The 23,574-nt window shown below is 37.4% G+C and overlaps 1 protein-coding gene and 1 long non-coding RNA gene across 7 annotated transcripts in view; one reads left to right on the plus strand and one right to left on the minus strand.

Moving 5' to 3' along the window:
- Nucleotides 1-9,246: 9,246 nt before the first annotated feature.
- LOC141428670 (uncharacterized) lies at nt 9,247-9,893 on the plus strand. The gene is made up of 2 exons (XR_012451455.1): nt 9,247-9,458; nt 9,742-9,893. It is a non-coding gene; the product is annotated as an uncharacterized lncRNA (long non-coding RNA).
- A 3,447-nt stretch (nt 9,894-13,340) lies between these two features.
- step (cytohesin steppke) overlaps nt 13,341-23,574 on the minus strand; it is a 56,712-nt gene continuing 46,478 nt past the window's right edge. For all 6 annotated transcript variants that reach the window (XM_074089350.1, XM_074089351.1, XM_074089345.1 and 3 more), the window contains 5 exons: nt 20,598-20,859; nt 18,292-18,410; nt 17,806-17,917; nt 16,693-16,823; nt 13,341-15,815 (listed from right to left, as the gene is read on the minus strand). In XM_074089350.1, the coding sequence (XP_073945451.1) occupies nt 15,677-15,815; nt 16,693-16,823; nt 17,806-17,917; nt 18,292-18,410; nt 20,598-20,859 (763 nt within the window). In that variant the 3' untranslated portion in view covers nt 13,341-15,676. The remainder of the gene's footprint in view (nt 15,816-16,692; nt 16,824-17,805; nt 17,918-18,291; nt 18,411-20,597; nt 20,860-23,574) is intronic.

A 23,574-nucleotide genomic window follows, 5' to 3' on the forward strand; every position in this document is an offset into this window, starting at 1 on the left:
ATAAAGGTCTTTTACTGTGTAAAAGAGAATTATGGACGGCTTTTTCGAAATTTTCAAGGGATAGGAATTTTTTATAAGACAGCGAAGTGTAGCTTGGTTTATTGTTATTCCGCCTTTCGATAAATAATTTCTTACGCGTTTAACGCATCGCATTTTTATGTACCTACTTTTTGGTGCCTCTTCGTGCTGATGGGTGCTTTTATACAGTGAGCAAAAAAATGTTTGGGTGTAAATTACCTCATCGAGTGACGACAGTATAACTATGTTGTAGGTATTTTGTGATTCTTCATTACTTATTAGCATATAAGAGAACAAAGCAACTATGCTAAAGCAAAATGACACGTATTGCGCAAGTAATAGACACTTTTACAGGGACCTTATAGTTAGTTAATCAACCATAATGTACAGATGATCACATTCACTGTTCTGAGTCACTCGCCTTGCATAAATTAGGTACTCGCATTTACTGGTTATTAGCACAGTTGTCGTGCGTTCCAAACTGTGTATGGTCTTTCAGACTGTATTGAAATTACTCCTCGTCTCCGCAAAGTCTGAAAAAGGTGGGGGACGAGGAAGACCTGAATTAACAGCCAATGAGTTGCTAGTTAATATAAATATCAAGACTGATATTAAGTTACAATTGCCACGTAATTATCCTTTTATGGGAATGTAGAGACAGTTTTCTTTGAAATTGGCCAATCAAGACACAATCAAAGGCGCTTCGAGTACATCTATATCTTTACCAGTGAAACTATGAGTTAATTTTCCTTAAAAGTGCATGTTAATGTGCAACTGCATGCATCTATAACCTTCATGGTTATGAATCTACACTTGTGCATTAAGTAGGTAGTTTTAATATACATATCTACGTAATTGTAAATAGGTACTACATGTTTCGGTGTATTTTATATTTCTATTTTTATATGTTGTCTGTAGGTTAAACATTTTAAAACTTCGTATTTGGCTTGTATTTGTTTGGCCTCGCCAATATTACACAAATCTATAACCCATATTTCTGAGTATATATACCTATTTAGAAAATAGGTACCATATCGAGTAAGTAACTGTCAGTGGCGTAGAGGGAATTTTTCTTTAAGCAACCCGCAATGACAGCGTGTCTTCGGATGCAACATCTGACAGTTAGTGTGAATGACTTCGGATACCAGTCATCTCATCACTAACGTCTCGTAAAAATTTACACAATCAGATAAGAATCAAGTTATAGCACTCGCCAGTGATAAGTTATTATATGAATCCGACTTTATTATACATAACACAAACATCTATTACTAAAATTAGGTAGTTAAAGTCTATACAAATAAAGGTATTATGTAAGTGACAATTAATTTAAAAAACAAAACAATATCCGCAACAGGCTTCGTCAACAAAACAAATTGTAGATCCGCAACATGTTTCGTCATTAGTCTAACCTAACTTAACCTAAACCCCAAAGCAATCCCCGGACCGATGCAATTCAGACCCAAACGTAGCATAAATACTTGCCGCATGGCCCCGCTGAATATTATACGTATTTTGATTATAACTTTACTAAATATTATACTTCTGTTTCTTTTGTTGCATTTTTTTAATCATTTATAATAAGCGTCAATGAGGTCAAAACGTTTGATAAGCAATACGACCCAGTTTATATAAAAATTGAGAATACATGGGCATTAAATATTCAGCAGTCAATTAACCGAACTTCACAGGACACTGGTGTATCTTTTGTATCAGGTTTGTTTACAAACACATGCAATTAGCACACGTCATTCAAAGAAGCTAAACAAGTGTATGACATACATTGTGTTGAATTTGGGGTGACGTTACGCGTATCTAATAATGATGATGGGAATAGCCTAGACAATCACATTAAAGAAGCAGTATCTATAGGGAATATATTGAACAACTATAGGTATTCCACATTAGTATAAGAATTCAATGAGTTCAGCGTATGAATAAAATAAAAACCAGCCAAGTGTGTATCGGGCCACGCGCATTGTAGGGTTCCGTAGTAATATACTGCAAATCACATGCTTAGTAATAAACGGTCTTAACTCAAAAGTCGTGAATTTTGGCAAATCGAGTTTAAAGTTTAAGTAATTAGCACTTCTCGTTTCCGTTGAATTATTTGGTAGGATTTAATTTTGTTTACTATGTTTTTTTTAATTCCTAACGTTTTATACAGGGTGGCCGGAACATTGACGTCCAAAAAAAATTTAGGTCCCTCGTGTCGTGGGGTATCCGAATCACCCCCATGTATGTTCCGCGGTTGACTATTACAAAATGTAGCAAAATGTAGCGAAATAATAAAAATAATAAATGTTGCATGTCCTAATAGAACACCAAGTAGTAAGTAAAAAGAAGTAAATCCAAATAAGCTTTTATTTGCTTAAAAGTTGTTCAAAATAGTCATGTTTTCCTTATTGCGCAATAACGATCTATCTCCAAATGGCTCACGAAAGCCAACGTCTTGCTCGCAAGTCAGTCGGAATATGACTGAAACTAGCTGCTTTAGCAACAAATGAAATTTGCAATTTTGTTGAAAGTAAAACGCACAAAGTCGAGCTATTTCTTTATAGTACCCGATTTAGGCTGGTTTAAGAAAGAGAGTCGATAGTGTTTTAGTACAATAACTAATTTTACGCCATTTTTGAGTTAGGCCCGTTTATTACTAAGCATGCGAAATATTCAATATTAAATTATAATCTACTTAATTATTCGTTAACTTGTAAAGCCAACTAGACTATAATACGAGTAGTTAAAAAAAACAGGTAAATTACCTGGTAGTTTCTGTCAATGAACCGAGCCCTCTGTCAAAGTTAACACAAATCAATAAAAAACATGGTGTGTAACGAATCAAATGGCTCAACACATGATTATAATAAGTTAGGTATGGTCCAACTTAAATTTATCGTTTACCAAAAAGTATTATTTTTTATCACTAGTTATGCTTATTTGTTTTGTTTTTTAAGTTTTATAAATAATGTCTCACGAGCGAGCTTAATTAATATTAAATATGTATTAACGTATATGTTGATGGCAGAGAGATTAAATAAAAAAATAAATCAAAATGGAAAATAATGCACATCCACCAGCACTAATTAGGAGCAATAATGGAGGCAGTTTTTGCATGGCAATTAATATACATAATTGATTAAACCTGTGTAGCAAAGCAATCATATTTATGTTCCTGTGTGAGGCTAGCCTGGTTGAAACACATCGAAAATGTTCCTTGAGACACACCTCAAGTTGCTGCTGCTTAGCCCAATCGCCCTTATCACGGATTTGTAACCGACTTCAAAAAAGGAGGAGGTTCTATGTTCCAATGTTTGTATTTTAAACTTTCTTCTGTTGGCTGGCAACCTAAACAGTAATTTTAGTCTACCATGTGGACTCTATGGTTAGGCTCTTTTTCCCTTCTCTATACACCAGTGCGACGGCAGTACACAATTTTCATTGTGAAGTTGAATTTATTCATTTCAAACCCCAGCACGCTTAAACGAGCCTCCTACAAAAAAGACAGTGCCTACTCTATCGTCATCTCTTTCACACAATTGAATTTGCGTAGCCAGGCAGCGGTTTATGATCATCAATATCATCATCATTGCATCCTATTATCCCTAAACTAGGACAGAGGGTCCCATTAGGGACGATCGCGCGTTGCGACTTCCAACTCTTGCTAGCTCATGCCCAGGAATTGGCTTTCCCTCCCATCAGAACGCTGCCGATGTGGTTTTGGGCTTATAAATACCTCTTTTCCTTATTCCCCTCCATTGAAAAGTCTGTATGTATGTATATGGTTGGTCGGAAGAACGGACTAGATTAATTGTTCGCCCCGAAAGTTTCCCTATGTGTATTTGGCCCCCACATAGCAAATTTAAACGAAATCTTTAGAATTTGTTTCCGAGATATGTAAAATAAATGAATATAAGTAGGTACAACAATTGCTAGTATTACGTGTAGGTACATAAAAAATGTAGTCCAAACTTACTGACCGGTATGGTCTGGCCACACACATTCTTAATAAATGAAAAGTACATATTATCACAGAAAACTTGACCTGAATTATTGTTTAACATGAGCCGTAGCGTGACCGTCATATCGATTTTGTTTACACAAACAATTTGGACGGCGTTAAGCATCGGAAATTATTATATTCGGAAATTATTATATGCAATAGGCATAAATTCTACTAGATAAATTAAGTCAGTAAATATTATATAGAAGTTTTTAATATGGATAATTTACACATAATGTTGTTGATAATAAGTCTTGATTAGGTACGTGATTGTATTAAACATAATATAGTAAGCAGTGGCGCCGTAACAACTCGATTTTCACCGGGTTACCTGCACTTTTAAGTGACGTCAGTGATGACTAGTATGGCAAAGTATGAGTACAGATAAATTGCATTTCAATTATGAAGTAACTGCCAACTGGCGACTGCTCATATCACGCCCATACCTACATTTTTCATTGTAGTTCCATTGCAGTCGGCACAATTGCACGCTACCTGAACTAACCGCTGAAAAATCAGCGGAAGATAAGCATAAAATATGGGGGTTATTTCCATAACCTTAACTAAAAGTAACAGGTCATACTTATTTCATATACAAATGTTTATGAGTTACTAAGTAAAGCGGTTAATTATTAGGTACTTATATACCTAAATTATTAGTTTTATTGCACTTCTCAGCGATGCAAATTTATGAATTTGACCAAATTTACTTCATCATTCATCATCCCAGCCTATATACGTCCCACTGCTGGGCACAGGCCTCCTCTCAGAACAAGAAGGCTTGGGGCATAGTTCCCACGCGGGCCCAGTGCGGATTGGAAACTTCGCACGCATCATTGAATCATTTCACAGGTTTCCTTACGATGTTTTCCTTCACCGAAAAGCTCGTGGTAAATTTCAAATGTAATTCCGCACATGAATTTCGAAAAACTCAAAGGTGCGAGCCGGGGTTCGAACCCACGCACGACCCTCTGCTTGAGAGGCGATAGGTCAAACCACTAGGCAACCACGGCTTCACTAGGCCACCACGGCTTCACTAGGCCATCACGGTTTTACTTAGGTACATGGTAAACAATTTTTGGTTTCTTTCTGAATACTACACTCCAACAGTTGGCAAAGGTCATGTTATATTATATTCAAAGGTTTACAGCGGACAGCGAGTTTCCCTTTCTTTTGTTCTGCTTTTGTAAAAAGTTTTCAATAAGCCAATGTTAAAAATGTGACACCTAAACATTACACATGTATTTCTTTGTAGCTAGAATTTTCCTCTCCACTTTCCCCAATGACAATCGATTTTGATGAAAATAATGTTATGTTATGTTTATGTGCAGCTACTAAATAAATAGAGTTACCTACATTTTATTCTAAATGTAGTTAACTCATCATCATCATCATCTCAGCCTTTATACGTTCCACTGCTGAGCACAGGCCTACTCTCACAATGAGAGGGCTTGGGCTGTAGTTACCACGTGACCGCGTGGGTTCAGTGTGGATTGGAAACTTCACACAAACAATTTGAATTTATTCACAGGTGTGTGAAGGTTTAGTCACATTGTTTGACAGAAAGGTGTGGTATTAATGTAAATCAGAGTGTGTTACACATTAAGACCTTTCAACTCGGAACTGAGGGCTACTACGAAATTTGAAAATCGAAATTCGTATCGTATTTACCGTCCCTCTCACTCTCGTTTTAAATAATACAAGCATCAGCGGGACGGCAAAGACACGAATTTCGAATTTTGCACTTCATAGGTAAAGGGCGTGAGGAACTGAGCGAGTGCCCAAATTTAGCTCTGGATAGGAAGATATCGAGGTCAAGATGTAAGGCTTTTGGCCAACAGTGGGGCACAGGTGTAGTATCTAAGTATATAATTATAATAACAGATTAATCACGGGTACAGTCATTAGCAGAAGTGGATAAGCGGTTATGGTGTTCAAAATGATCTCACACACGACTTTACTACGAAGGTAATATAAGAGTGTTTAGTTAGATCATTTTGAGCACTACAACCGCTCATCTACTTTTGCTGCTGACTGTACATTCTATTTGATCTCTCTAGAATTGTAAAACCGTGAGCGTTCAAAATCGTACTCAATCAGAAAAAATGCAACAGATACCTATCAGGTCGAAATACACCGAAGTGTATTAACACTGCTGTTATTTTTAACTGCAACAAACACATTTCCTAATATTTATTCAATTGATTGCGTGACTCATATTGTGAAACAGAAGTTCTTGACAAAAGAGCTCATTTCCATGACTTTGTATGTACTTCAATACTTCTAATTATTACATTGTATTAGCGATTCGTTTAGCCGGCACCAGCTTTAGACTCTGTTTCCACCAGAGATGTGCGAGGATGTATTCCAAGGAAAGAGTTTTTCATGAACCAATAAAAATGCTTCATTTATGTACCTCGCCTCGCTGCGCACAGCTGTTTCCACCAGAGATGCACTGTGCGAGGACAGGTAAACGAAACGTTTCTATTGGTTAATGAACAACACATCCTCGCACATATTTAGTGTCAACGCAGCCTTACGGCACCAATGCACCATCTAAAATTTTAAAGCTAAATAAAAATACAAATAATTTATTTGTTAAAATAGTTGGCAAATTGATCATAGACTTTTATCACTATGCTGCGCCCAAGGGCATACAAATATAAAAGGTAAGCACATTCAGTCATGCAGTAAACTAAATAAAGTCTAAAAAGTTGCCAAACTATCACGCATATACTCCTCCATTGAATAGTAGGCCTTACCCGCCAAAAAGTTAAATACCTAGTTGTTTTTTAAAATCGTGAATATCTTCGGTCATCAGCATATTCTTCGGAAGTTTATTGGAGATCTTTGATGCCATGCCAAATACGCTTTTAGCAAGTAACTAATGCTGTTTTGTATGCTGTAAATATTAACCGCATCGTTTTACATTTTTAAACCCCGTCGCAAAAGCGGGGTGTAAAGTATATGTAAGTTAGACGCCAATAATGTCTGTCTATCTGTCTGTGGCATCGTAGCTCTCAAAGAGATGGACCGATTTCGATGCAGTTTTTTTTGCGTGAAGCTATGTTATGATGATTATGGATTTCGTGGTCGCGTAACGAAAAGAAGTTTTCACTTCTCACGCTCGTAAATTTCGTTTTTATGCTGGATTTAGGCGACATAAAATGACTTTTTGTTCTCTAGTGCATAAAGTAAAATCTTCGTCTAAGACCAAGGCAATCAGGTGTCAACCGCCATAAACAAAAAAAACCTATAGGTATATTTTTTAATAATTTTTGATTTATACAAAACTAAAATGAATCAAAATAAATCAACAAAACTAAAAATTTATAATTATACAGCTATACATGAAAAATAAAATGTACCTAGTGAGTAAACAATAGTGAGTAAACAATTTTTGTTTCCACTGTTGCTTTTTTTTTACTAATCAACAAGTTTTGTCAGGTAACTTAAACTATAAAACCCACAACTGGCTCCATTAAAACGCTTTTCTTTATTGCTTTATTGCATGTCAAACCCCAACCCGACCCGCATCCGCTCCAAAAGTACCGAAAATACCCGCCGCATTACCGCGCTGTAGATATTGCTATTTAATTTCCTCTCAGTCGAAGTAAAAAGCAGAGTGTAAAACTTAAGCATTAAGCCCATTTTCCCCTCGACGTATCTATCCACCCTCGCCGTAACGGCTCAGGTGGCTATATGAACGTCTCTCGTAAAATGGCTCGTTTTATGCTCTTGTTGTACAATCTACTATTATAGTTTTACGTTGGATATGAAATAATCGACAAGTGTTCTATCTATTACTTAATAGTAGATTATTGTCGTGGCCTGGAAGTAGGCAATTGCTGGCTGAGTATGAGTATTAAACGGACGAGCTTGCGAGTCCGTTTAACTAATACGAAGCCAGCAATTGCTATTCCAGCCGAGACTAATATAAAGCTTTTCTCAAAAATGGTGAATAATTCTGAAATAGAATAAACTTTTTCTCAAAATATATTGTAAAATTTAATTTTATTCCAATAATTTTCTTATGCTTTCCCGCCTTTTTTCATTAAAAAATAAACTGCAGGTGTATTTTTCCACCGAAAACACCACAAGCTATTTCAGACCCAATAGAAAAAGTCCGTTGTTCCAACAAAATATCTGATACCGGCCATTAGACTTGGCTGTATGTATACGACTTGTGCCAATATTGCCATGGCCTTTTTAACTTTAAAAAAAATGCGACTGATTGCAGGCGCGCTAATTCATTATTGTCGAGCTAGCGCGCCTGCAATCGTTTTAACTTTTTAATTTTTCGCTGACCATAAACTATGCACTTCACCTTCTGATATGTAAAGAATAATGTCAACTTTTACGGTCATTTTTGAGAAAAGCCTATTACACGGGTACGCCTATTATCGGGTCTGTGTACCATGTGCTAACAAGAGGAAATTTTGGCAGCGCCGCAATTACAATGTTGCTCGGTCGATTCCATCGAGGCTAATAGTGAAGAAACATGAGCTGCAGCGCCACTATAGGTGCCGATTTGAAGTGATCAATTGTAGATGGGTGGTTCGAAGGAATCGCGCTGCTAAGCAGACATGACAGCCTACAATTCAGACTACTCGTGGCCACCACGGCCACTGTAATGTGGTCAAAACGTCGAGGTAAATATTACTCGTGTGTTTAGTGTTATAGGTCCCGTTTATTAACCCCCGACGAAAAAAGAGGGGTGTTATAAGTTTGACCGCTATGTGTGTCTGTCTGTAGTAGGTACCGTAGCTCTTAAACGGGTGAACCGATTTGAATGCAGTTTTTTTTTATTTTGAAAGCAGATTTTTTATGGGTATTTAACTATGATAAAGAAGATTGAAATTAAGAAACAGCCTGAAATTACCTGCTACTAAAAGTCCAGAAGACTACATAATAGCCGTGGTGGCCGTGGCCTAGCGGTTTGACCTATGGCCCCTCAAGCAGAGGATCGTGGGTTGAAACCCGGGCTCGCACCTCTATCTCTGAGTTTTCCTAAATTCATGTGTGCAACTACATTTGAAATTTACCATGAGCTTCACGGTAAAGGAAAACATTGTTAGGAAATCTAGACAATCTCGCGAAGCAATTCAATGGTGTGTGTGAAGTAGGGCTTCCAATCTCGCAGCTTAGGTTGTCGGTATTTTCGAGACTAGAAATTTTCAAACACCTGCCATCTACATACTTCGCATCGTAAATCACTTCTTATTTGATATAGGGGAGGGGGGCCCAAAGCGAGCATACTGCTCAAAGAGAGCACTGGCGCTCACCTTGAAAATATAAGGACAGTGGCGGTGTGACTGCGTGGCGATATCCGCCCCGCCCCGGTCCACCTGCCGCAGTCGCCCACCACCGCCTGTTAGCGACCGTGCGCGTGTAGTGTCAAAAATTACGATTTGATCAGTCCAGATATGAAAAATACGAGGTATGTATCGAGTGTTTTGCGGATTTGTGAGGACGTTGTTGAAAAACGTTAATTGTAATATGTATTGACAGTTATTTAGCTTTGTTTTGGTAAAATGTTCTTGAATGTGCGCGAAATATTTTAAGTTTAGGTTCGAGTACAATGTGGATTTGGTCGAAAAGGCAAAGCGGGCAGGGCAAAGTGAGCATGTGCCCACATACCGTTAGGCATATTAAAGCGATTTATTTGTTTTTGTGTTATTTAAACGCTTAGCTTGCTTGTTTTCATTGCTTAATTGTTTTAGATGGTCAATAATTACAAAAGAAAAACTGAAAAAGGTGCTTGGGATGAAGAGTCAATGTCAAAAGCAATGGCGGAAAGCAATGTTTTGTAAGAAGTACCATTTTTTGTTAAATTTGTTATGTTTTGATTCTGATTAAAGTCTACATCAAATCACTGGAGTTTTATTGATGTGATCGACGTAGTTTTTGTCCTTATCTCCAAATAAATATTTTATAGTTATTGCATGAATGAAGGGTGCTTCCTTTGCCCCTTTGTGCTCGCTTTGCCCAAAAGCGGGGCCCGCTTTAGGCTCCGCCTCGGGCAAAGCGAGCAAAAGTAAGTTTTCGTAATTTGTTATTTTTATTAGTTTTTCTAAACTTTGCAGAATATTGAAGTATGTATAATTAAACTTCGATAAATTCAGCTTTAAATAGCATTTAAAGTTAAGTGATACTGATATTTTCTTCATACTTTTTTCTCAGTTCCTCTAATGGTGCTCACTTGGGCCCCCTCCCTAAGTACCTAGTTACTTACGCCCCCTATAACGGACATCGTGATTACAAAATGACTTAGTAATAAAATGAGTAATAAATTACTGTAGGTAGTTATTGATAATTAATCAAGAAAGTAATATTAAAATTGCCATATTTATTGACTTTTTCAAGTATTATATTTGAGTTTACATTAACTTAACAAGAAAAGAAAAAAGAAAAAAACATTAAAATTTATTGGAAATGGCGGTCACAAAGGCCGAGAACGGACGCGACCTTCTTGAGGATGCTAAAGATAAAGATTGTCAAATAAGGATGGCTGTGATCCCTTAAACCATTACATGACTCGCTTGCTGGTTTGCTTTAAACTGTCAAAAAACGAAAAACTGACGATTATTTCTTATACAAGGTTTTTATTAATTGATCTGGCACACAGCAGCTAGTAAGGGTTATTTTAGTTCTTTTTAAATATGGCTCTATCTTGTCAACCATAATTAACAAAATCCTGAAACACTCATAAGGGTCTTCATTCAAGCTAAAACAAACCACGTACTGAAATATTACAGATAATCCAGATAAATCACCAATGCTTGGCCACATCGTCAAACACTGAGCCTGAGTGTCCATTGATATGGTCAGGCTACATCTTGATGTGGACACTGTTTTACGTAAATCAGGAATGCCTGCACCATTTCACGAAATAGCCGAACACATCATGATAGAGTGATTACGATACTTACGAGTATATGCGCTGAAATACATGCATAAACATGAAACAGTTAACCATAGTTTCACTACAATGTTGCAAAAGTACCAATAAAGATATGTCTAACTTGAGTTACTCTAAATAAAATGCAAAAAAGATCAAGTAGGTACGACACTCGTAGTAAGTTACTAACAGTTATATTAATAAGTTTCCTAAAGCGTGTCTCCTTTGTAGAATGGGGCAATAACCTAGAGACCTAGACAATCTTAATAAGTGATAAGACGAAAAAACCTGCCAAGTGAGACTCGGACCGCACACTCTTTCTGTACTTTATTGTTGTTCCGTATTAATTGTTGTGAATGCGACAAAGCGCCCAACTGCTTTTTAATTATATTTGTCACTAATAACTTATGAACTTCTAATATCTCGTATTTTTCATGAGCCAGGGTCATGTTTTTCTTCCGTAAATTGTATACTTAACAGTTGGTGAGTTCCTTTTCGTGACTGCAATGTAATGTAGTTATCGAAACGAGACCTGCAGCGCCTAGTTGCTATTAAAGATATCGCAATTGCACTTCAATGCCATTGCGTTTAACCCCGTATTTAAGTGAAAACTGTTTACCGATCATAAACCTTGTGGCTCAGAGAAAATACGCTCGCATCTAAAATCTTTGGCACTTATTCGTAAATTCAACACAATGGTACCATACTCGTATGAGATTTGGATAAGGATTTGAAGCATTATTTTTCAATTATTTTTGTGGCACAATACAAAAAAATCTTGGCGTCCCCCTACCACCAGCTTTTATAAATTCTAATTTCGTACGCTATAAATAAAGCAAAGTATTGAATAATCGTTATTAATATAATGCACACATTTTGTACTACGTCCCTTTAGAAGGTTCGGGACGCGCCCCAGACAATCCAGACATTGAAAAACACAATTAATTTAAGTTACCTAGTACTTATCCCGCAGGTAAAGCTGGTGGAGGATGAGTATGTACAGTAAAACCATGTCGGGTTTACTTACGCGATTAGGTGACACAGCCGGTATGGTTATGGCCTACCGTACAACCTTGGCCAAAAGTATGAGCATCCTATAAAAAATATAAATCCACAAAATATGTGCATCCAAATTGTATATTACATTTACAAATTATTGGTAAATACACACACATACGTAGTTTTATACACAATAAATGGCATACTAATTCGCAATAAAACAAAACCTGTAATAAAAAATATAAAACCCTTTTTATCGGTTCTGGTTCACTTACATCGAACTTGAACACATACCTACGCCAGTAAAAAATAATTGTTTTTACTTCGTGCAAGAAAAAAATGTATATTATCCTTTTAATATGCCCACCCAAAGAACAGTCTTAATAATAATTCGATCTTTGAAGGAGTTGTTCTTTTTACCAATTATATACTCGTATTTTGGTTATCGGACGGATGTAATGTGTAAAGGTACTCGTAGGTAATTATGACATTTTGCTACACTGAAAATAAATCTATTTGATATTTTCGACATTTTGGAACTAATCTTTTTTGATATTGCGACGTACACGTACCTACTATATAAGAACAAGGTATTATGATATTTGATTATAGCGAACCGGTAACCTAATTTATATAACTTACACTTAGGCAACATTGTTACGGCATACCCGGATACTCATATTTTCCGTCCGACAAATCGGATACCTACTTTGCCAATTTCGTTTAAACAACTACATAAAACTAATACGGAATCCACGACCCAACTCAGTTTGTACGTGATAGGTTATAGTCATTGTAAATAGCATGCATTGCGCAAGCAGTATTTTATGTCGGAAAGGGAAGCCCACTCGGATGCTCCACGCTCGGCTGCGCCCGCGTTGAACCAGTGTTCAGAAAAATGTTTTACTGGTTCGTGGTAGAAAGCAGTTAGGTACCACATGTCTGGAAATCCGCGAGAAAATGGGAAACCGTTGAGAGATAAAAAAATTGAAATCCAGAATTTCAATGCAGTAATAATGGTAATTTTCTTTTCTGCCATTTTGTTTCTACCTTTAGTGGCATTCATAAGCAGCTTTGTGGTTTTCAAAGGTTTTTTTTAATAATTATTTTGTTTTTTTAATAAATAATTTATTTTGTGCTCTTATTTCTCTGGCCGTTTTCACAGCTGTGACGTTGAATCTAGTACGTATTGTTGATCGAAGAAATCTCCATTTACAGATGCGTGCATCTATGAATCTTCCCTAGGTTAGAGGTACCGTCGAAACAGTTGATTCCTGACGCGCCTTGCAACATTTACAAATTGAATGTTATAATGATTTCAATTCATGACAATGCACAGGCGAAGATGACAGGTGAAGGGGTCAGTGATTAGAAAGTGATTGAGGTTGCTTATCTTTTTTTACAGCACTTAAAGAAACCAAGTTTATAAATAAAGATATTCATGTATTTCGATCTTCTTACAAAATTATTTACAACACCATTATTATGCAAATATTCAATAAATCATACAAATGAGATAAATTAACATTTATGAGGCGCATTTACAACTTACTATGCACTATTACTAAACTATACTAGTTACAGATCGATAACAAGGTACGCCCGACGTCCACTCGGCGAGCAAAACCGTAGAAAAGTAAAATTAGAATTTGTTTAAACAAGTATCAGTATTGTTCGCCTAGAGAGCGTCTGATTAACCTTAAACGCCACTCCAAAAATATGCCAAGTGGTCAAAGGTCTCCGGAGGTGCGATTATATGGTAGTTATGGTCATGCCATTTGTCGAACAGTGGGTCATACTTTATCTGGATACGAAAGAGATGCACTGAGCGGCAAATGAAGCAGTTGAGAAAAGACTACTGCCATAATATCTTAACTCCAAACCAAGCCAATCCATGTATGCTTCCCATATACTACTTGTTCGAACTTATATTCAAATGGGACTTTACAGTATTGTAGGCTCGTACGGTTTGATTTGATTAAGGACTATGTTCATCCATGGACGTCAATGATCGTTATGGAAAACCTTAAACGCACTATCGTCTTTGAATAATTTATAATTCCTCTAATAACTTCCTCTTCGGCGTCTTATAAATTAAAACCAGCAGTGAATATCAAGTGTGCTTGAACAGGAACACAAGCAGATGATGTCATTAAGCATATATACAACGGATCACAATAACAAACACATCGCGGGCAGAGTATTATGAGACAATACCCCGATATTAACATTTTTCTGAATAAATTTCGACACAAAGATAAGTAGACGATTATGCAGAGAATTGAAGTAATGGAAATGTTAAGAGCAAAGAATTTGAAACACAAAGAGTTAGTTATAGATTTTTAATTTGGTACATTGTTGTCCCGAAGATGGTTCGATGTTATGACTGTGGATGCGTACCTGACTACTTTACTAGTATTTAGACGGCGTTGTAAATTATTCCATATTTATCGATAAACGCTATTATCTACCATTTTAAGGCCATTAATAGATTTCATATTTCATATTTGATATTTGGTGTTTCGTCCTTAGCTATTAATGAAATAACAATACGCAAAATGAGGAGAAGCCGAAAATTAACTAATTTTATGACTTTCATGATTAATAACACTAATATTAATGATAATAGGCATCTCTTACGTCCAAATTACTGAATGAGGAGGAATGTAAACTAAAATGGTTATTCTGCTAACGTTATAAATTATCCTACGGCATTCAAACTCTCAACTTGCAAATATGTACATCTTAGCAGAGTGAAACCAAACTTCTATACTACATTTTTACACTACATCGACAGTATTATAACTATACTATTTATACAAACATTAATAAAAATGTACACTATTCCGTATCATGGTAAGATTACCATTAATTAAAGTAATACTTTCATCAAATACGTAAAGGCCTTCTGCGCGTCGCCACCCGGATAATAGAGGCGATACTTGGAGTGATATAATCATGAGTTGCCAAAGCTGTGGCAATCTATTTAGATAAATAATTATTGTCAAGGACACCTTGCACAAAAATATAAAAATTACAAAATTCCAAATAATTCAACGCCGCAAATCATCTTAAATTATAAACTTGGCAGTACGCGCGTACAATGCACCGTGTTTCGTAATATTTTCAAAATAATTGTGTAAAATTTACACTACCACGTGTTCAGTCTTTCCTTCGTTATTTACATGAACAACGATACCCTGCGACTGTCGCAACAACTCGCGCCGGGTCGCTGTCGCGGCTGCAAATATCACAATGATTGAAGTCTGACTACCGACTAACATCATACAGCAATATAACTTCTCGTCTTATTTAGATGGACGTCAATATATTCATAACTTATATTATGGGCTTGTTATGGCCTAATGTTTCACATTTAAACATTCAATTTGTCATGTAAAAAAATATGGCATGACTACATTAAATTGATGTAACATCTCATTACTTTTTTGTTATAACACTTTGACTCGCTATAAAAATGTATAGTCGAAATAATTTAATAGGAGAGCCGTTTACTAATGTAAGCCTCAATGTGTTCAAGTTCGGGATAAATGTATAAAACTTGACTAATTATGATATAATAAAATATACAGTTGTATTCATTTTTAGCTGCGTTCGTTTCATATTTGATACCCGTTTAACAATGAAGAAAAACCGTTTTGCTCTATACACTTGAACACACCGTCAACAGCAAAAGTAAAGACGTCAGACCCAATTATAGTAAAAGATATCATCATGTCAGATTGTGGCGGTCTAACCTAGTGCGAGCTAGAATGCATGCTGTGTTGTGCTTTCTTCTTGCGCTGCGCGAGCATGTCATAGAAAGGGTTGTGACTGATGGACCGTCGCAAGCACTCGATCCATTCGTCTCGCTCCTCCGCTGTAGCTGCCGACATTCTGAAAATAAAACGGCGATCGTTAGACTCTGGCCAGCGAAAGCAGTCCAAACCACGGCAAATTAAAAAGAAATGAGGCTGATAACCCTTGCTGTACACTGATTAAACGATCTTGATACTTAGATATTATTTAAAATTTCCAGACATTAAATTATACTCAGGACTCTTCAAGCTGCATATTTCTTATAGCAGAAGTATCAAAATTATATAAGCCGGGCTAGAATGACAACATGACAAAATTGACAGTCAAAAATGATACCAGATTAGTTTTGTAAAAAATGCGTGGGCAGCTTTCGCTGGCCAGAGTCTAGTCGCAGTTGGTTGATATAACCATCTTCATTAAGTTTTTATATTTTATTTTATATACAGCAACTAGAAGTAACACATCGTATAATAATAATAATAATAATAATAAACTATACAACTATGTTAGTAATACCTACTTAATTAAAATAAAATAAAATTACAATTACAAATCAAATTATATGGCCCTATGACCTTTTTAGTCATGCCACCACAAAGGGCTGTCCAGCCGGTTTGCAATCATGCTCAGGATACTAGCTAACAGAGAATCTTCTTATTATAGCGTGAAAGTCTCAGCGATCATAGCGACTAGAGAAGAAGCGGTATAAGAGAAGTCTAAAGCTTAGATTCTAATGAATTAAACCACCTTGATAGGGTTGCGTTTTTATTCGAAATCTCATCCGAAATCAAGTTTGGTAAGTCTAGTCATAAAATTTTGCAAGATGTTCTTCATACAACTTAAATGTACGAAATTATTGAACAATTTAGTAACGGGGGTTAAAAAGGCGGAATTTCAACCAAACTGCCGGATCTAACGGCTAGTGTCAGCAAATCCTCAAGCAAAGACAAGTTACCTATAAACGGTGTGTTTTCCCTCGACGACCTTGCCCTCGGAGTCGGTCTTGCAAGCCTTAATGAGGTCAGCTCCTCCACTGGCGTATAACTCCAGACAATGCGGTCGCTGCCGATCGCTCGCAGGCCGGACCTGAAATGATAGCATTCACTTTAGGGAAATGTCTTATAATATAAGATAGCTTCCAAAAAGATTTCATTCCAACTCACAATGCAATTGCAACTGGATATGTGCGCCCACAGACAAAAATGTCTCTACGACGGGACTAAACCAGCACCAAAGATACCGGCCATATGAATACCGGTATGATTGGTGCGAGTTTCAAACCCTGATTCCACAGTATCGGTAAAATACCGGTATGTACAGCTGTAGTACCACTTTTAAACCCTGCCCATGGGGCTTCCGTTCGCAGACGCAAATATTTTATTTCCATCTTCCGTGATCCGACCATTTCTTTTCATCAACAACTTAAATTTAGTTGCGCACATAAATATTTATTTGCGCTCAATTATGCGATGCGAATCCGTGAAAATACTGACCGGAGTAGTCGTAGAACTATTATGGTATGGTAATTTACGCACTAGATCCGATTTCCGTAATCTGATTTCACCATACAAATAGTTAGTTCTACGACTACACCGGACCGTAGTTTTTTACCGGATTCGGATCGGACGTAGTGCGAAACCACTCTTAGGGGTGAAAAAAAGATTTCTTGTTCTTGTTTTTATTTAATTCCTCGAAGCATCCAGTTATACATGTGAATGCCATTTGGATTACTCTGTTCGGAAATCGTCTTTTTTTTTATTCGACTAAATGGCAAACGAGCAAGTGATGGTAAGAGATCACCACCGCCCATAGACACCTGCAACACCAGGGGGATTGCAGATGCGTTGCCAACCTAGAGGCCTAAGATGGGATACCTCAAGTGCCAGTAATTTCACCGGCTGTCTTACTCTCCACGCCGAAACGCAACAGTGCAAACACTGCTGCTTCAGGGCAGGATTAGCGAGCAAGATGGTGGTAGCAATCCGGACGGACCTTGCACAATGTCCTACCTACCTACCTGCAACTACTATCTATAGCTACTCTAAGGATAATTAAGAAAGATACTTACAGATATGTTTTCTAATGGAATGATGCCGCGAGGCTCCTTATCCGTCGTGTATTCGAAGTAGTACAAGCAGTTGTCATTGAGGATAAACCACCGTCTCTTCCACGATTTGTATCTGTAATTTGATAAATGCCAATTAAATTAAAAGTCAAAACTGTAGTTACTAGTTTTACTAGTACACTAATACATTAAACGTAAGCCAATCTCATTCATAAAAAGCTAGAAATCAGTTATAGGAAAATATGTGTTTTGTTAGTATCAAAGGCACATGCCAACAACAAGTCAACGTATGCTTAATAAGCATTTATCAATATAGAGTTTATTGGCATATATAAAAAAAACCTAAGAAAATAACAGCACGCTATCTACCTGGCAACGCCCACTTTACAGCTTGTTTGTTAAAAAAAAAACATTGTACTCATAAAAGTGCCAAGTGAACTTTGAAATTTGTTCCGAATAAAGATTACCAGATTCATAAAGTCGACGTACCTGCCGCCTTGCTTCCACAGCCACCCCTCCTTGTCCGGATTGAAGAACGTGTGCATCAGATCATTACCGTCGTCCTCCGGTATCTTGAAAGGCTCCGTCTTTATAGACTCGTATAATGACTGAAACGGAATAAAAATCACAACTTAATACTGTCCAGGAGCCTATCAGTTTAATAACATGATACAAAGCCGCTTATTGAAGTACAAATAAATGTCAACGTCGTAGGTAGTACTCATAAACAACCGTTTTATAGATACTGCCCGGACAATATTACGGCTTACGTCACTATAAAAGATTACGCCGCACATTCTGCGTAAACTGTTCTGCCCACGGTGCATAATCGATTGTTAAATGTCATGGTACAAGTAGGTCGGGTTGTCATTTTGATAAGGATAGCTTGAGTTCTTTATTAGACACTAAACTAGGCGTGCCATTTCTGCTGACTTATAAAATGAGTAGCTGCGGCGAATAACGTTTGACAAGGGTCAGTAGACTTCCAGCATGTCATATTTTTACAAAAAAGAAAGATCTGTATTGTGTGTGATACCGACTATCGCCGATACAGAGATCTGAACACGAGTAGTTTAGTTTACTTTATTTTCTCAAAAATGTCCGTAAAAGTTGACATTATTCTTTACATATCAGGTGAAGTGCATAGTTTATGGTCAGCGAAAAATTAAAAAGTTAAAAAGATTGCAGGCGCGCTAGCTCGACAATAATGAATTAGCGCGCCTGCAAACAGTATTTTTTTTTTAAGTTAAAAAGGCCATGGAAATGTTGGCACAAGTCGTATACAGTCTAATGGCCGGTATCAGATATTTTATTGAAACTCCGGACTTTTTCTATTGGGTCTGAAATAGCTTGTGGTGTTTTCGGTGGAAAAATACACCTGCAGTTTATTTTTGATGAAAAAAGGCGGGAAAGCATAAGAAAAATATTGGAATAAAATTAAATTTTACAATATATTTGAGAAAAAAGTTTATTCTATTTCAGAATTATTCACCATTTTTGAGAAAAGTCAGTTATAAGAATTAGTTTTTTTTTTCGGTCTGTCATTGTGAGTTTCTGTTACTTGGCAGCAACACACAACAATGAACTGCGGCATATTGGTACAACTGTTTTGTTCTTCAGAGCAGCCACATAGTCACAAATTAGATTCAAAGTATCAATTCTGGATTCCATAATAGTTTTTATGCAACCGTTTCATAATAAGGGCCCCATTGAGACACGGGTGCGGGTTTATGAAGAAGAGAAGAAGTACAACCAGTAAAAAAGCTTTTAGTAAAAATCATTTTTTTACCAAAACTTATTTAATACAAGCTTTTTTTGCTGACTGTACTTTTTATGATTGGTTATTTGGAGTCTTTTTGTATTTTTTATTTCAACTCCAAATTTGTTACTTTTACGGTCATCCCGTAAAACCATATCGAAAATACAAATATGAGCGTAAAAGTAACAAATTTGGAGTTGAAATACAAAAAGACTCCAAATAACCAATCATAATTTTATTGCTTAATAGCGACATCTCTTGTCTGGGTGAGCGGTTAGTTCCGAAAGAATGTAACGTCTCTCGGTGAGAGCGAAACATAGATGTCGCTAGTGCTGCTGCTTAAGTAGCGTAGTAGAAATAAGAACCTGAGACATGTGTGCATAGGAGAAATTCGTGTTTGTACTCCCGTCCAGTGGTAGTGTAGGTGTATGGCACGCAGCACGGAATGCTGAGTACCTGGGTTCGATTCCCAGCGCTAGTCTCTTTTTCTAGTTTTTCTTTGCATCCATGTCTCAGTTTGTATTTTCGACTGTACTTTTTGTTGACTGTTTGTTTGTTTGTTAAATAAAAGCTTTTAAAATATAGGTACATCACACACACACGGTTTTGCTGTTGTATCTTGGTAAGAAGAAAATACGTTGCCGTTACTGGGTACATGTCCATCCGTAATGTTGAGCAAACATATCCCACTTCCCACTAAAGTTCCGGGGAAGGACATAGGATAGTTTTTATCCCGGAAAATTGCATAGTTCCCGCGGGATAGAGATAACCGAATTCTACGCGGACGGAGTCGCGGATAACGGCTAGTTGCTAATACCGTATTGTCAACGCGCTGACGTTCGCGGTCGTATACACATCTCTTTCTACCAATATTTTATACCGTGTGACAGACAGGTGTGGTGAAAAACTATTGTGATTCAAAGTGCGTTAGGCAATAAGGGCTCAGGTCTCAGTACGCCATTATTGTACTCATCAAGGAACTCACTGGGGCTACTGCTAGGGCTTACGGTCATTTAGCAAGAAGGTGCAAACTCACCAAGAGCAATTCATGCGGCAGATCGCCTCCGTTGTTGATGCCGCGGTTCATAGCAACAAACTGCTCCGGCGCAGGCTTGTCTTTGACGCTGGGATTGTGTAGCGACGTGTTCAGCATGATGATCGCGAAACTGAGCACGTAGCACGTGTCCGCGTTGGTGAAGATGTCGGGGTTTAGTTGGCAGTAGCGCTGCGCGAAGCACTCCATCATACGGTCAATCTTCTGCGCTTCGCCCGGTAGACGGAAGCTCCATAGGAACTGCCTGAAGTTGAGAAGCACATTGTTGAAAAAGGATGCACAGAAGTCAAGATTTTACAATCTTTGCTTTTAGGTTTATAAGCGGCAAAATATCTGGCCCTCAAATGTTTTTTTTTTTTTTTTTTTTTTTTTTTTGGTATAGGGGGCAAACGAGCAGGCGGATCGCCTGATGGTAAGCGATTACCGTCGCCCATGGACACCTGCAACACCAGAAGAGTCACAAGTGCGTTGCCGGCCTTTAAGGTAGGAGTACGCTCTTTTCTTGAAGACTTGAAGGTCATAGCGGTCCGGGAATACCGCAGGCGATAGCTCATTCCAGAGTTTTGTTGTGCGAGGCAGGAAATTTCTGGAAAAACGCACAGTAGAGGACCGCCAACCATCCAAATGGTGAGGATGGAAGTGTTGTCGCGTAGGTCGGTGGCGAAAGGATGCGGCAGGGATCAACCCGAATAACTCCTCGGAGCACTCCCGTTGTACATGCGATAGAGGATGCACAGTGAAGCTACATCTCTACGCAGCGCCAAAGAGTCAAGTCGATCGGAAACTCGTTGGCAGCCGACTATTCGAGTCGCTCTCCGTTGTATGCGGTCCAGAGGGAGAAGCTGGTACTGGGGAGCCCCTGCCCACAGATGAGAGCAGTATTCCATATGTGGGCGAACCTGCGCCTTATAAAGCTGGAGGCGGTGGGCCGAAGTGAAATACTGTCTCGATCTGTTGAGCACGCCGAGCTTCTTTGAGGCTAATTTAGCCTTACCCTCTAAATGGCCGCGGAACTGGACTTCACTCGAGATGTCGATACCAAGGATTCCGATACTGGCTGTGGTAGCTAGGGAAGTGCTTTCGAAAAGAGGTGATGCGACAAACGCAGACTTTTTTGTGGTAAACGCGCAAACCTGTGTCTTTGTGGGGTTAAAACGGACTAAATTAAGTCTACCCCATTCTGAAACTTCTTTAAGGGAAGTCTCAATTTCAGACACAAGTTTGTTTCGGCACTCTGTGACGTTTTCCCGAGAAATATTGGCGCGGCCGGTGTAAGAGGCATCAACCGTACTATCATCCGCATAACAGTGAATGCCGCCAGTTGGCAGCATATCATTGATATGCAGAAGGAACAGCGTAGGCGAGCGTCAGCGCAGGCGAGGTTTGCAGTGATAGGTAATGTTGTATGTAGTGGGCCAAATTTTGTGCCGCTGAGTATATATTATATCTATGCATAAAATAAATTAGGGCTCACGCGTTATCAGTAGCACCTATACGTTTCTTCTCGAAATAGGTACTCGTAACTTGTGTGAACAATTTACAATACAATACAATACAATAACTTTATTACACACCAACACAGTAAGCAGTACTGAAAACACGGGTATATACATAGAGATACACATCACACGATACGGACACAATAAATGGAAATACTTGAATGACTTGGCAAATTCCAGTCAATTCATATTTCACAACATTGCATTTCTATAATTAAGTATTTGAATATTTACTTGTAACCTATTGATTCTATTAGTTGTAAAATAAATATTTCTTATTGTAAGTATATAATGTGCAAAACAGATAACTTACCATTTCTCAAATAAAAATATCTATTTAAATTAAATCATAACATACTAAGTGGTTGACCACAACTCATCTATTTATGCATTATAAATCAGGCAACAAATGAAAAGATGTGTAAACATATGGTTAATAAAGTAACTTAATTTGGTACTTCCAGAGAACTAAACTTTTCCGAGTAAATATTGATAGAACCTATAGATACGAATCACAAAGGTGAAGGAAAATTGGAAAATACAGAGCCAGAAACGTTTGTTTGTGAAGGAAAAATATTTGGCGTGGCTAAATATCTCGAGTCAGTACCAAAACACGGTAGACGCGTTTCCTAGAAGTTCGCACAGAGTTGTTTACCGCATCGCTCCGAGCCAACCAAAATAATCAGATATACGATCACCTGCTCCCCGTAACTCCTCGCTTCTTGACGCAGTTTTAGTGCATTGAAGAATTTCGAGATGTAAACGAGATCTTTTTGAATTTTATTGATCAATTAATAAAAAACCGGACAAAATCAATAATATAACAAAAATAATATGTTATCCACCAGTTTTACATTAAGTAACTGGGCGATCGAGCTTAACACGGTTAAAGGAATGGTCATTGATTTGATCACAATAACGAATTTTCCTACATCGTATCAAAATTCCTATTCCCCGTGAATTGAATCAAAAACATTATGTCACATGCACACACACATAAAACTACAATAATGCAACTCAAAGTGTAAAAAAGTTAAAAGATAGAATATAAAAATGTTTTACGATATTAAAGCAAACATCAAGATCTACAAAAAACTTTGCGATACCATATTTTCAACTATTGTATTTATGTCACTATAAGTACTTTTTTACATTTTAAAAGTTGACAGAAATGACGACTAAAATCAGACCACGTTATCCATACCTTTGTATTAATCCTTATCTAAATAAAAAAAAATCTATTTAAGACGGTTTCAATACCTGTAGATTACTTTTTGAATTATTCAAGTCGGACATTCCATTAAAAAGATATTACGAAATTAAAAATATCAATCTAACAAAAAAATGGATTTACTCTACGTTTACGCGCCCCGGTTTCGTGCGTGTCGGGTGTAGTTTTTGGGAAATTGAGCTGAAAAATGTGTGTGAAGTGCCCTTGATTAGATAACTTTTTAAAGTGC

Source organism: Choristoneura fumiferana, chromosome 6 (assembly GCF_025370935.1).
Source record: "Choristoneura fumiferana chromosome 6, NRCan_CFum_1, whole genome shotgun sequence".
NCBI lineage: Eukaryota > Metazoa > Arthropoda > Insecta > Lepidoptera > Tortricidae > Choristoneura > Choristoneura fumiferana.